General features: G+C 46.8%; 2 protein-coding genes across 8 annotated transcripts in view; both read left to right on the forward strand.

Moving 5' to 3' along the window:
* CCDC62 (coiled-coil domain containing 62) overlaps positions 1-4,411 on the forward strand; it is a 54,654-nt gene extending 50,243 nt beyond the window's left edge. For all 4 annotated transcript variants that reach the window (XM_031000910.3, XM_055358258.2, XM_055358259.2 and 1 more), the window contains one exon: positions 3,618-4,411. In XM_031000910.3, coding sequence (XP_030856770.2) covers positions 3,618-3,665 — 48 coding nt within the window. In that variant the 3' untranslated portion in view covers positions 3,666-4,411. The remainder of the gene's footprint in view (positions 1-3,617) is intronic.
* A 7,611-nt stretch (positions 4,412-12,022) lies between these two features.
* HIP1R (huntingtin interacting protein 1 related) overlaps positions 12,023-12,870 on the forward strand; it is a 28,176-nt gene continuing 27,328 nt past the window's right edge. For 2 of the 4 annotated variants that reach the window (XM_019038921.4, XM_019038922.4), the window contains exon 1: positions 12,023-12,155. In XM_019038921.4, the coding sequence (XP_018894466.1) occupies positions 12,099-12,155 (57 nt within the window). In that variant the 5' untranslated portion in view covers positions 12,023-12,098. Of the gene's footprint in view, positions 12,156-12,536; positions 12,798-12,870 lie in introns of those variants that run through there. The other 2 variants (XM_031016631.3, XM_031016632.3) reach the window with 1 other exon arrangement.

A 12,870-nucleotide genomic window follows, 5' to 3' on the forward strand; every position in this document is an offset into this window, starting at 1 on the left:
ATTCCATTGTGCGTATATACTACGTTTTCCTGATCCACTCATCTGCTGACAGGCAGTTATGTTGCTTCCGCATCTTGGCTGCAGTGAACATGGAGTGGAGTGCAGATATCTCTTCATCTAACGTCTTTTTTTCTTTTTTCTTTTTTTGAGACAGGGTCTCACTCTGTCGCCCAGGCTGGAGTGCAGTGGCGTGATCTTGGCTTACTGCAACCTCCACCTCCTGGGTTCAAGCAATTCTCCCACCTCAGCTTCCCAAGTAGCTGGAATTACAGGCAGGCGCCACCATGTCCAGCTCATTTTTGTATTTTTGGTAGAGATGGGGTTTTGCCATACTGGCCAGGCTGCTCTTGAATTCCTGATCTCAAGTGATCCGCCCACCCTGGCCTCCCAAAGTGCTGGGATTATAGGCATGAGCCACCACGCCCAGCCTCATCTAACATCTCTTAAAGGCATTTCTGCCATATTTGTGTTTAGTCTTCTTAAGAATTTTCTGGTTTCTCTATCCTGGATACTAATCTGGGAGTTGTTTTCTGGAAGTCAGAGGTCCCAGAAGAGTCAGCTCAAAAAAAAACCTTTGTCAGTTATTGAAGGAAACAAAAGGCAACTTCAGTATTCATCGTGATCACGAGTAAGTCACCTTTGCTTATCTCACCTTATATCTCAATTAATATTTAATAAGTAACTTGGGAACATCGATAACGTTGAGTCAAGGCCATGCATTTGTTTGACTTGTAATACTTTCTCTTTTGCTCGACCGATTTATGCATACTTCTAAATTTAATCAGAGTAAAATGTCAATTACTTGCAAAGAAATGCAGATCAAAAAGTTCTCCTGCAATCCAGCCTGGGAACACAGTGAGACCTTGTCTCTTAAAAAAACAAAAAAAAGGCCGGGCGCGGTGGCTCACACCTGTAATCCCATCACTTTGGGAGGCTGAGGCGGGTGGATCACGAGGTCAGGAGTTCGAGACAAGCCTGGTCTGTCTCTACTAAAAATACAAAAATTAGCCAGGCGCGGTAGTGGGCGCCTGTAATCCCAGCTACTTGGGAGGCTGAGGCAGGAGAATCACTTGAACCCAGGAGGCAGAGGTTGCAGTGAGCCAAGATGGCACCACTGCACTCTAGCCTGGGCAACAGAGCAAGACTCTGTCTCAAAAAAAAAAAAGTTATTCTCAATAACTAGAATTTTAAATCTAGGGAAGTGAATACATAGACACAGCTTTAAAAATCAGAATCTAATATGAAAAGATGTTCAACATCACTAATTATCAGGGGAATGCAAATCAAAACCACAATGTGGGCCGGGCGCAGTGGCTTATGCCCATAATCATAGCACTTTGGGAGGCCAAGGCAGGTGGATCAGTTGAGGCCAGGAGTTTGAGACAAGCCTGGCCAACATGGTGAAACCACGTTTCTACTAAAAATACAAAAATTAGCCAGGCGTGGTGGCGGGCACCTGTAATCCCGGCTACTCGGGAGGCTGAGGTAGGAGAATTTCTGGAACCTGGGAGGCGGAGGTTGCAATGAGCCAAGATCGCACCATTGCACTCCAGCTGGGCGACAATAATGAGACTCTGTCTCAAAACAAACAAACAAACAAAAAACCAAACAAACAGAAAAACCACAATGCAGTACCACCTTACTCATGCAAGAATGGCCATAATTTAAAAATCAAGAAATAATAGATGTTGGCATGGATGTGGTAAAAAGGGAACACTTTTACACTGCTGGTGGGAATGTAAACTAGTACAACCACTATGGAAAACAGTGTGGAGGTTATCCATAAAGAACTAAAAGTAGAACTCCGATTTGATCCAACAGTCCCACTACTGGGTATCTACGTGGAGGAAAAGTATATGAAAAAGACACTTGTACACACATTTATAGCAGCACAATTTGCAATTGCAAAAATACGGAACCAGCGCAGATGCCCATCAATCAACTAATGGATAAAGAAAATGTGGTATATGGGCCAGGCATGGTGGCTCACGCCTATAATCCCAGCACTTTGGGAGGCCGAGGCAGGCAGATCACCTGAGGTCGGGAGTTTGAGACCAGCCTGGCCAACATGGTGAAACCCTGTCTCTACTAAAAATACAAAAAATTAGCTGAGTGTGGTGGTGCATGCCTGTAATCCCAGCTACTCAGGAGGCTGAGGCAAGAGAATCGCTTGAACCCGGGAGGCGGAAGTTGCAGTGAGCCGAGATCGTGCCATTGCACACCAGCCTGGGCAACAAGAGTGAAACTCAGTCTCAAAAAAAAAAAAAAAAGAAAAGAAAAGAAAAAAATTATAGCTGAAAAAAAATCAAAATTAATGTTTCAGCATTTCATCTGTCCAGAAAGAAGTTTTTTGTTTGTTTGTTTGTTTGTTTTTGAGATGGAGTCTTGCTCTGTCGCCCAGGCTGGAGTGCAGTGGTGCAATCTCAGCTCACTGCAACCTCCACCTCCCAGGTTCAAGCGATTCTCCTGCCTCAGTCTCGGGCTGGGATTACAGGTGCGCATCACCACACCTGGCTAATTTTTTGTTATTTTATTTTATTTTTTTTGAGACAGAGTTTTGCTCTTGTCTCCCAGTCTGGAGTGCAGTGGCGCGATCTCAGCTAACTGCAACCTCCGCCTCCCGGGTTCAAGCGATTCTCCTGCTTCAGCCTCCCAAGTAGCTGGGATTACAGGCATGTGCCACCATGCCCGGCTAATTTTTTTTTTTTTTTTTTTTTTGTATTTTTAGTAGAGACGGGGTTTCGCCACGTTGGCCAGGCTCTCGAACTCCTGAGCTTAAGTGATCCGCCCGCCTCGGCCTCCCAAAGTGCTGGGATTAAAGGCGTGGCCCACCACGCCTGGCCAAGAAGTCTTTATGTGGAGTAAAGTTTTATGAAAGTTTTACATGCGGTAGCTGGGCGCGGTGGCTCACACCTGTAATCTCAGCACTTTGGGAGGCCGAGGTGGGCGGATCGCCTGAGGTCAGGAGTTTGAGACCATCCTGGCCAACATGGCGAAACCCCGTCTCTACTAAAAATACCACACACAAAAAAAAAAAATTAGCCGGGCATGGAGGCGCATGCCTGTAATCCCAGCTACTGGGGAGGCTGATGCAGGAGAATGGCTTGAACCCGGGAGGCGGTGGTTGCAATGAGTGGAGATTTGGCCACTGCACTCCAGCCTGGGCGACAAGAACGAAACTCCGTCTCAAAAAAAAAAAAAAAGTTTTACATGGAGTAAAATCTTCATAAAAATGTGTATTGACCCAGTAAGCACTTTCTGGATTTGTGTTTACTTCTATCAAACCTGCATTTCATATGCGGTTTCCTCAGAACCCAGTTTGATAAGCTAAAGCGTACAGGCATTTCGGATCTTTTCAAGGTAAGCATATCAGCATTTCAAAGACTCTGGGAAAGCAGGGAGCGAGCCTGAGCAGCGCCATCCCCGCCCCCATCCCTCCTCTTCTCTCCCCTCCCTCTCTCCGCTGAGTTTTCATATTTATAGTATTTTGCATGTCCTGATGTTGATGAAAATCAGGATGTAGAGTTAATATTTTAGACGCCAGGAGCTTATCGCATGCTCTCCAATATTAATTGATTGTATTTTATTAACGTTGTGTTTTCTTCATCCAAAAGCAGATTTCTCATCTATGTGGAAGGCAGAAAGCAGACGCCAATACTGAATGAATACTTAACCGTAAAACTGAAAGAGGATTGTAGTTCTTCATAAACAGCACTTAATTCCAGCTGGGAGCAGAACTAGAAAGTTAATTTTTAAACATCTACACTTTATTTTCAAGTTAACCATTTTTGTGCTGAAGAAATATTTTCCTGTGTAAGAAAGTAGACCTTATTGTACATATAGAAACTTGGAATTATGCTAAGAATGAAAAAGACTTCTCTGTGAAGACACAGACTACAGTTAAATGCTAGAGAAGCTGTTTAAAAATGTGAATGTCAAATAGAGAAAGAACCCCTGCATAGAAAGTGCTGTTTTAACTACCTGATTTTTAAAAAATCTGTGCATACATTTAAATTCTAAACAATAGCTTATCAGAGTCAGCTCAAAATATATGAGAAACAGTATTCTCTCATGGTTTTAGCTTTTGACTTTGCTGTGTAAAGAGACATAAGGTGCTTTGATATAAAATATAAAATGTAACTGGAAAATAGCTCGAGGTCCTTCTGTCCCAAGCTGAGCAGAGCCCCATCTTTCTGGGTCTATATTAGTCCCACCTACTGACACAAACAAAAGCTTGCTGGAAGATCAAGTTTTAGATGCATTTTTAAAAATCTTAAAGACTAAAACACTTGCATTTTAACTTGTAAAGTAATTTAATTTTTTAAAGATTATACTATATGCCTCTGTGTCTTCTCTAAAAGAATAGATCAACTTCAGTCAATAAAAGGTATTTTTAATATTAAAGAAAAAATATGTTTCCTTGGTTTCTTTTTATTTTACAGGAGTAAAATAAGGAAGGAACGTTCATCACTTTAAACTGAACCTGGCAAGTTAATTTCCTCAGGAATGGGGATGTATTTTTTTAAGCATTGCAGATATCAAAGTTCTATTGTGCTGAATAAATGCCCCTTTGTTAACAGGTTTCAGTGTTACTTCAGAGATGATTTTCATGAGCGGGGAAGAGCCACCTCATTTAGCCTTTTTAATTAGGGTGCTGAAAAGAGAAGTTGGGTGAGGTTTGGTTATGTTCTTTATCAATGCGTGCTTTCTCCCTCAGGCTGGGCTGTCTAGAGCAAAACTGAGAAAGGTATAGTTGCTTCTGAGCTGCTGCCTGCCAAGTAGAAACCTAAAATGACCCTTGGGAGCCTGACTTCCAATCTAAGAATCAAAATATTAAATTTTCTCCTCCTTTTCATGTTCATGGCTGCACATCAACTTGCCTAGTGAAAAGGCAACACTGAATAGATGCTAAATAGGAAAATGTCAGGGAACTAAAGGATTTGATAACAACGAAACATTATTTTATGGCTACATGTATTTTAGCTCATAGGATTATAGTACCTATGACACCTGACACCTATTGTATCCCACCAGCTTATCGTTCCATATGCAATCCAACAATGAGAAATTTCGGCTGGGTGTGGCGGCTTACGCCTGTAATTCCAGCACTTTGGGAGCCTGAGGCAGGTGGATCACTTGAGATCAGAGGTTCGAGACCAGCCTAGCCAACATGACAAAACCCCCTCTCTACTAAAAATACAAAAAATTAGCTGGGCATGGTGTCACGCGCCTGTAATCCCAGCTACTTGGGAGGCTGAGACAGGAGAATTGCTTGAACCCAGGAGGTGGAGGTTGCAATGAGCCAAGATCGTACCACTGCACTCCAGCTTGGGTGACAGAGTGAGGTTCCGTCTCACCAAAAAAAAAAAAAAAAAAAAGAATGAGAAATTTAATGTTAGCAATGCATCTAGCTCAACCGAAGTTATTTATTTATTTATTTATTTTTATTTATTTATTTTTTTTTTTGAGACAGAGTCTCTCTCTGTCGCCCAGGCTGGAGTGCAGTGGCGTGATCTCAGCTCACTGCAACCTCCGCCTTTCAGGTTCAAGCGATTCTCCTGCCTCAGCTTCCCGAGTAGCTGGGACTACAGGTGTGCGCCACCATGCCCAGCTAAATTTTGTATTTTTAGTAGAGATGGGGTTTCACCATATTGGCAAGGCTGGTCTTGAACTTCTGACCTTGTGATCCACCTTCTCGGCCTCCCAAAGTGCTGGGATTACAGACATGAGCCTCTGCACCTGGCCCAAACTGAGTCATTTAAATGACAGGATTTCATTTGTTTTTATGGCTAAATAGTATTCCATTGTGCATATATATACTACTTTTTTTTTTTTGAGACGGAGTCTCACTCCGTTGCCCAGGCTGGAGTGCAGTGGCTCAATTCCAGCTCACTGCAACCTCCACCTCCCGAGTTCAAGCAATTCTCCTGCCTCAGTCTCCTGAGAAGCTAGGATTACAGGTGCCCACCACCACTCCTGGCTAACTTTTTGTTTTTTTAGTGGAGACAGGGTTTCGTCATGTTGGCCAGGCTGGTGTTGAACTCCTGGCCTAATGTGATCCTCCCAACTCAGCCTCCCAAAGTGCTGGGATTACAGGCGTGAGCCACCACATTTCTTTATCCACTCATCTGTTGATGGGCATTTAGGTTGCTTCCACATCTTGGCTGTTGTGAGCAGTGCTGCAGTGAACGTGGAGTGCAGATACCCCTGACCTAAGCTTTGAGCAATTTCTGTTAGAGAGGCAGTCTCCTTTTTTTTCCTATACTTTAATGGATGCACAGAGGCAGTCTCATAGTGTATTTGAAATAGTTACAAGATAAAACTAGATTTTAGCATTTATGTCTTATCACCAACATTCTTAAGATCAACACATCTGAAGAGGAGGCAAATGAATTATACTACAATCTGCCTGCCAGAAATAATCTCAGCATTGGAAAAGACTGATATAAGGGTATTTTTAGAATCTTTGAATGGATTTTTTTTTTTAATTTTATTTTTAGTGACAGGGTCTCACTCTGTCACCCAGGCTGGAGGGCAGTGGTATCATCATAGCTCACTGTAGCCTCAAACTCTTGGGCTCAAGTGATTCTCCTGCTTCAGCCTCCCAATTAGCGAGGACTCCAGGCACGTGCCACCATGCCTAATTTTTTTTTTCTTTAGATGGAGTCTCACTCTGTCACCCAGGCTGAAGTGCGGTGGCACGATGTCAGCTCACTGCAACCTCCATCTCCCAGATTCAAGAGATTCTTCTGCCTCAGCCTCCCGAATAGCTGGGATTACAGGCACCTGCCACCATGCCCGGCTAATTTTTGTATTTTTAGTAGAGACGGGGTTTCACCATGTTGGCCAGGCTGGTCTCGAACTCCTGATCTCAGGTGATCCGCCCACCTCAGCCTCCCAAAGTGCTGGGATTACAGGTGTGAGCCCCCGCGCCCGGCCAACAGATATTTAAAAACAGAAATAGAAATACCCCCAAAGACAAAAAGTTCTGAATTAAGATAAAACATAAACACTAAAAGCAGCTTTACCCCAGAAGTGCCAAGAGAATGCGTAGAACTTCTTGGCTGTGTGGGATAAGTTTGGCTCCATACATTCCAGGAAGGAGACTGAAGACTGAATCCTTGTTATGTTCTGGCAAACTGATCCTGGAGTTTTCTCCTGTGGCTTTGTGTGGTTTGACACCTGTAGCTGGGGTGGTGGGTTTGCAGTGTTGTGCTTTTGTTTCTCTTGAGCCATTTGATGATGATTTTGTTAGGACACATTGCAGGAAAGTTCATTATTCTAGGCCTTCAACAGAATAATCTTAGCAACCTCCAGTGTGATAGAGAACAGAGTGAACAGGATCAAAATAAGAAACCAGACACATTCATCAAGACTGCAGCTGACAAGGAGGTTTAAAAACCAGAATGGGGCCAGGTGCAGTGGCCCACGCCTGTAATCCCAGCACTTAGAGAGGCCAAAGCTCGCACATCATTTGAGGTCAGGAGTTCGAGACCAGCCTGGCCAACATGGCGAAACCACCTCTCTACTAAAAATACAAAAATTAGCTGGGCGTGGTGGTGGGTGCCTGTAATCCCAGCTACTCAGGAGGCTGAGGCACAAGAATCACTTCAACCTGGGAGGCAGAGGTTGCAGTGTGCTGAGATTGAGCCATGCCTCCAGCCTGGGCAACAGAGCCAGACTCTGTCTCAAACAAACAGACAAAAAACACCCAGAATGGTCTTTGAGAGAAGTTGATTGAATGAAAAGTGTACATGAATCAGTTCTCTAAAGGATGATGTCTGGGTTCTCAGCCAGATGCATGCTTAAGAAACCCAACCACAACAACAACAAAAAGAAACCCAACAAAAAATCAAAGAATTTTGAGCACACAGTAGGTGCTTTGCTGGCCACTGGAGACACAACAATGAGCAAAGCAGACAATCTAGTCGTAGAAACACACTAATCTAAGAATCCCATACATAGTTCACAAGAGACTGGTTAGTGCTACAAAAGAAAGCTTTGAGATATGATGACAGCTTATAATAGGGACTCAGGTGAAGGGTGGAGTGTTAAGAGAATGCTTCCTTAAAGAAGTGACATCTGAGCCAAGAGTTGAAGACAAGTGGATGCTAAGTAGGGCGAACAGGAAGCAGAAGAGAATTCCAGGCAGTAGGAACAGCATGTGCAAAGGCTCTGAGGTGGGAGGGAACATGACGCATCTGGGACCTGATGGGCCAGGATGGTGCAAGATGAAGCCAGGGACAGAGGCTGGGGCCAGATCATGCATACGAGTCGATGAGTCAGTGTGGGTGTGGTAGCATACCATGTTTTAGTGGGCCAGATGATGTAAACTCTGCTGTGCATCTTGGATTTTCCTTAAAACGAGGTCTTATTTGTATTCCAATTGCTTTGCTTTTGTAATAGGGGTGAGCAGGAATTCAACAGCCCTCGAGATACACCAAAACAGAACCCTGATTCTGATGGCATGAAGAATCTCAGGCCGGGAGCAGTGGCTCTTGCCTGTAATGCCAGCACTTTGGGAAGCTAAGGTGGGAGGAATGCCTGAGTCCAGGAGTTCAAGACCAGTCTGGGCAACGTGGTGAGACCCCTGTCTTGACAAAAAATTTAAAGATTAGCCAGGCATGGTGGTGCACACCTGTGGTCCCAGCTATTCTGGAGGCTGAGGTGGGAGGATCACTTGAGCCCAGGAGGTTGAGGCTGCAATGAGCCATAATCCAGCCACTGCACTCCAGCAGGGGTAACAGAGCAAGCAAGACCCTGTATCCCCTCCCCCCTCAAAAAAAAAGCCAGTCAGTGACAGGGACAATAGTAGACCAGGCCTCCTGCCTGAAGATGTTAGAGAGATGAACCAGAAAAATTAAGAGTGGGGAAGTTTGGGCCAGGCACGGTGGCTCATGCCTGTAATCCCAACACTTTGGGAGGTTGAGGCAGGTGGATCACCTGAGGTTGGGAGTTCGAGACCAGCTTGACCAACATGGTGAAACCCTGTCTCTACAAAAAATACAAAAATTAGCCAGGCTGTGGTGGCACATGCCTGTAATCTCAGCTACTCAGGAGGCTGAGGCAGGAGAATTGCTGGAACCCAGGAGGCGAAGGTTGCTGTGAGCTGAGATCATGCCACTGCACTCCAGCCTGGGTGACAGAGGGCAACCCTGTCTCAAAAACAAAAACAAACAAACAAAAGAGTGGGGAAGTTTGTATCCTTATGTCCTCAGTGATGCTCTTTCGTGAGATCAGCTGTATGTTGAAGTATACCAAATGAGGTATTTGTTTACTCACTCTTTCAGCCCTTCATTTCACATACATTTATTGAACATTGCTATGTGCCAGGTGCCCCGCTAGGCACTGAGTACATAAAACTGAGTAAGACAGGGTGGCCCTCTAATAGCTCAAAATCTTACCTACAAGCACATAAAGTACAATCCCTTAGAGATGTATTTGGAGAGTGCTCTCGGGTCCCAAACAGCAAGCCCAAGGTAGTATAGTACTGAAAGTCATAGACCACAAAATGTAGTCCAAATGGCATGGGTGTTGAGAGCACTGGCTTTGAAATCAGGCACATCTGGGTCTGGATCCCGAATGCAGAGTTTACCAGTTGTGTGAACCTGGGCTAAACTCTCTGAACCTGGGCTTGTTTGTTGGTCTGTAAAAAAATACCATCAAGAGGCCAGGTGCAGTGGCTTTGGCCTGTAATCCCAGTACTTTCAAGGTGGGCGAATTCACTTGAGCCCGGGAATTTGAGACCAGCCTGGACAACTTAGCAAGACTGTCTCTACAAAAAAATTTTAAAAATTAGCTGGGCGTGGCCGGGCGCAGTGGCTCACGCCTGTAATCCCAGGACTTTGGGAAGCCGAGGTGGGTAGATCACGAGGTCAAGAGATTGAGACCATCCTGGCCAACATGGTGAAACTCTGTCTCTACTAAAAATACAAAAATTAGCTGGGCATGGTGGCGGGCGCCTGTAGTCCCAGCTACTTGGGAGGCTGAGGCAGGAGAATTGCTTGAACCCGGGAGGCAGAGGTTGCAGTGAGCTGAGATCGTGCCACTGCACTCCAGCCTGGTGGCAGAGTGAGACTCCATCTCAAAAAAAAAAAAAAAAATTAGCTGGGCATTATAGTGCATCCCTCCAGTTCCACCTACTTAGGAGGCTGAGGTGGGAGGATCACTTGAGCCCAGGAGGCAGAAATTGCAGTGAGCTATGATTATGCCACTGCATTCCGGCCTGGGTAACGAAGCCAGACCCTGTCTCAAAAAAAATAAATAAATAAAAATAAAGTTGTTGATGCTTTATTTTTTATTTATTTATTTTGAGAGAGGGTCTCTGTTGTCTAGGCTGGAGTGCAGTGGCATGATCTCAGCTTACTGCAACCTCTGCCTTGCAGGCCTAAGTGATCCTCCCACCTCAGCCTCCTGAGTAGTTGGTACTACAGGCACGCCATCACGGCCAGCTAAGTTTTTCGTATTTTTTGGTAGAGATGGGGTTTCACCATGTTGCCCAGATGGTCTCGAACTCCTGAGCTCAAGTGATCCACCTGCCTCAGCCTCCCAAAGTGCTCGGAATACAGGCATGAGCCACTGTGCCGAGCCTCATCAACAACTTTAAAGAAGAATAAGTGAGATACTGTTTAACAGATGCTGAGCCTGGTGCCTGGCACAGTAATAGGTTCTGTGATTATTTAAAAAGCCAGTTGCTAATGGGAAGTCACTGTGGCAGATGTGCTAGACCTAGAGGGGCTGTTGCCTGGTTGAAAAGGGATGCTGTATATGCGTGAAGGGTCACAGGAGAACCACTTTTGTTCCGTGTGGAAAAAGGAGTGTGAGAAACAGCTGGAGTACCGCAAAAAGCCCCTTCACTGTGGTCTTTATTAGAGCACAGCTATCAACTAAGTTGACTAAGTTACATATGAAGGGTTTAGCCCAGTGCCTGCCAAATAATAAGCATTCAATACATACCAGCTATTGTGATTCTACCGTTATTCTGATAAAGAAGTTTTTAGTGATTGGAATTAGAGAAAACAGGATTAATTTCTCCTTTTGGTGGAGTGACAGGAGAGTCTTGGCAAATGTATCTTTTGGGGTCAGCTCTAGCTCTTGGGCTGGAGGGTGAGGAATCAGTTAAAGAAAAGGGTCCCTGGCAGGGTGTGGTGGCTCACGCCTGTAATCCCAACACTTTGGGAGGCCGAGGCGGGCGGATCACCTGAGGTCGGGAGTTCGAGACCAGCCTGACCAACACGAAGAAACTCTGTCTCTACTAAAAATACAAAATTAGCCAGGCGTGGTGGCACATGCCTGTAATTCCAGCTATTTGGGAGGCTGAGGCAGGAGAATTGCTTGAACCCAGGAGGCGGAGGTTGCGGTGAGGTGAGATCGTGCCATTGCACTCCAGCCTAGGCAACAAGAGTGAAGCTCGGTTAAAAAAAAAGAAAGAAAGAGAAGAAAAGAAAAGAAAGAAAGAGAAAGAAGACAGAGAAAGAAAAGAAAGAAAAGAAGGAGGAAGGAAAGGAAAGGAAAGGGTCCCTGACCTCAGACAGGTTACAGTCTCACTAGGGAGACAAGGGTCAGGATTACGTGGGCGTCATTTTCCTCCTTACAGGCAGGCGGTGCCTCTCCCTTCAAAAGCAAGGGACCTTTATGCATGATTCCACATCTGCATTCCGATAGGAAAGGGAAACAGCAGAAACACAATACCTATCTGAGAGCTACGCTTAGAGAGGACTCTGGGCTTTTATTTATTTTTTTACTTCAGTCTTGTGACCAGTAATTTTAAGGGAAAGCCAATAATAATGTTTTTAAAAAGCCTCACGCCACCCCTGGCGGCATCTCCTCGGTGTACTTTGCTGTTCAGATCCGCCTGCCTTCTGTGCCAGCCTAATACCGCCCGGCCTCAGCCCCCATTGTCCCTGGCGCTGGCGAGGTGTCCGGTTGCGGAGCCGGCTGCGTCTCTGGAAATGCATCCTGCATCCCCGCATGGATAACAGCTGCAGCTATGTCAGAATTGCACAAAGAGGGGAGAGTGTCATTGTGTGCCCTTTGACACATACGTTAAGACCAAAAAGGAAAAAAAGCGTCTATCTGTGCTGCCACCGACCAGACTCATGGAGGCCAGATTTTCTCCAATTAACCAGATCTTGCCCTGGTGCAGACAAGACTTAGTGAGTTCGGGGAAGGGGTGGGGAGAGGGAATTGGCTGGGGTCCCTACCCTGGGTGGAAGGAGGAGGGAGGGGTTCCCCCTCCCCCTTCCCCTCCCCTCCCCTCCCCTCCGGGTTTAGGGAGGGGATTAGAGGTGGGGAGGAGCTGGGGGGGCGTTTGGCCTGTGCCCCAACCTTGTGAGTGAGGTGGGGGTTGGAGGTGTGCGGGGGGCGGGGCGTGTGCCGGGGTCGCCGCGGGATGGGGGGTTGGGGATGTGCGGGGAGAGGCGCGTGTCCCGAGATCGCGGGGGGTGGGGTTGGAGGTGTGCGGGGGGAGGGGCGCGCCCAGGAGTTGGGGGCGGGCGAGGCGTTTGCGGGCGCGGGGGGCGGCGTTGGAGGTGTGCGGGGGAGGGGAGTGCCCTGGAGTTGGGGGCGGGGCGAGGCGGGCTCCTCCCCGGCGGGCGGGCCCGGGCGCGGCGCGGTGGCCTCGCGGTGCCTAGGCTGGGGCTGCCGGACCGTGAGGCTGTGAGTCGCGCGGACGGAGCCGGACAAGAGCGGGCGGCGGCGGCAGGATGAACAGCATCAAGAACGTGCCGGCGCGGGTGCTGAGCCGCAGGCCGGGCCACAGCCTGGAGGCCGAGCGCGAGCAGTTCGACAAGACCCAGGCGAGCGGGCGGCGGGCGGCGGGCGGCGGCGGGCGGGCAAGCGGCGTCCCTGACCCCTCACGCGCGAACGGCT

The sequence above is a fragment of the Gorilla gorilla genome, chromosome 10 (genome assembly GCF_029281585.2).
Source record: "Gorilla gorilla gorilla isolate KB3781 chromosome 10, NHGRI_mGorGor1-v2.1_pri, whole genome shotgun sequence".
Taxonomy (NCBI): Eukaryota; Metazoa; Chordata; class Mammalia; order Primates; family Hominidae; genus Gorilla; species Gorilla gorilla.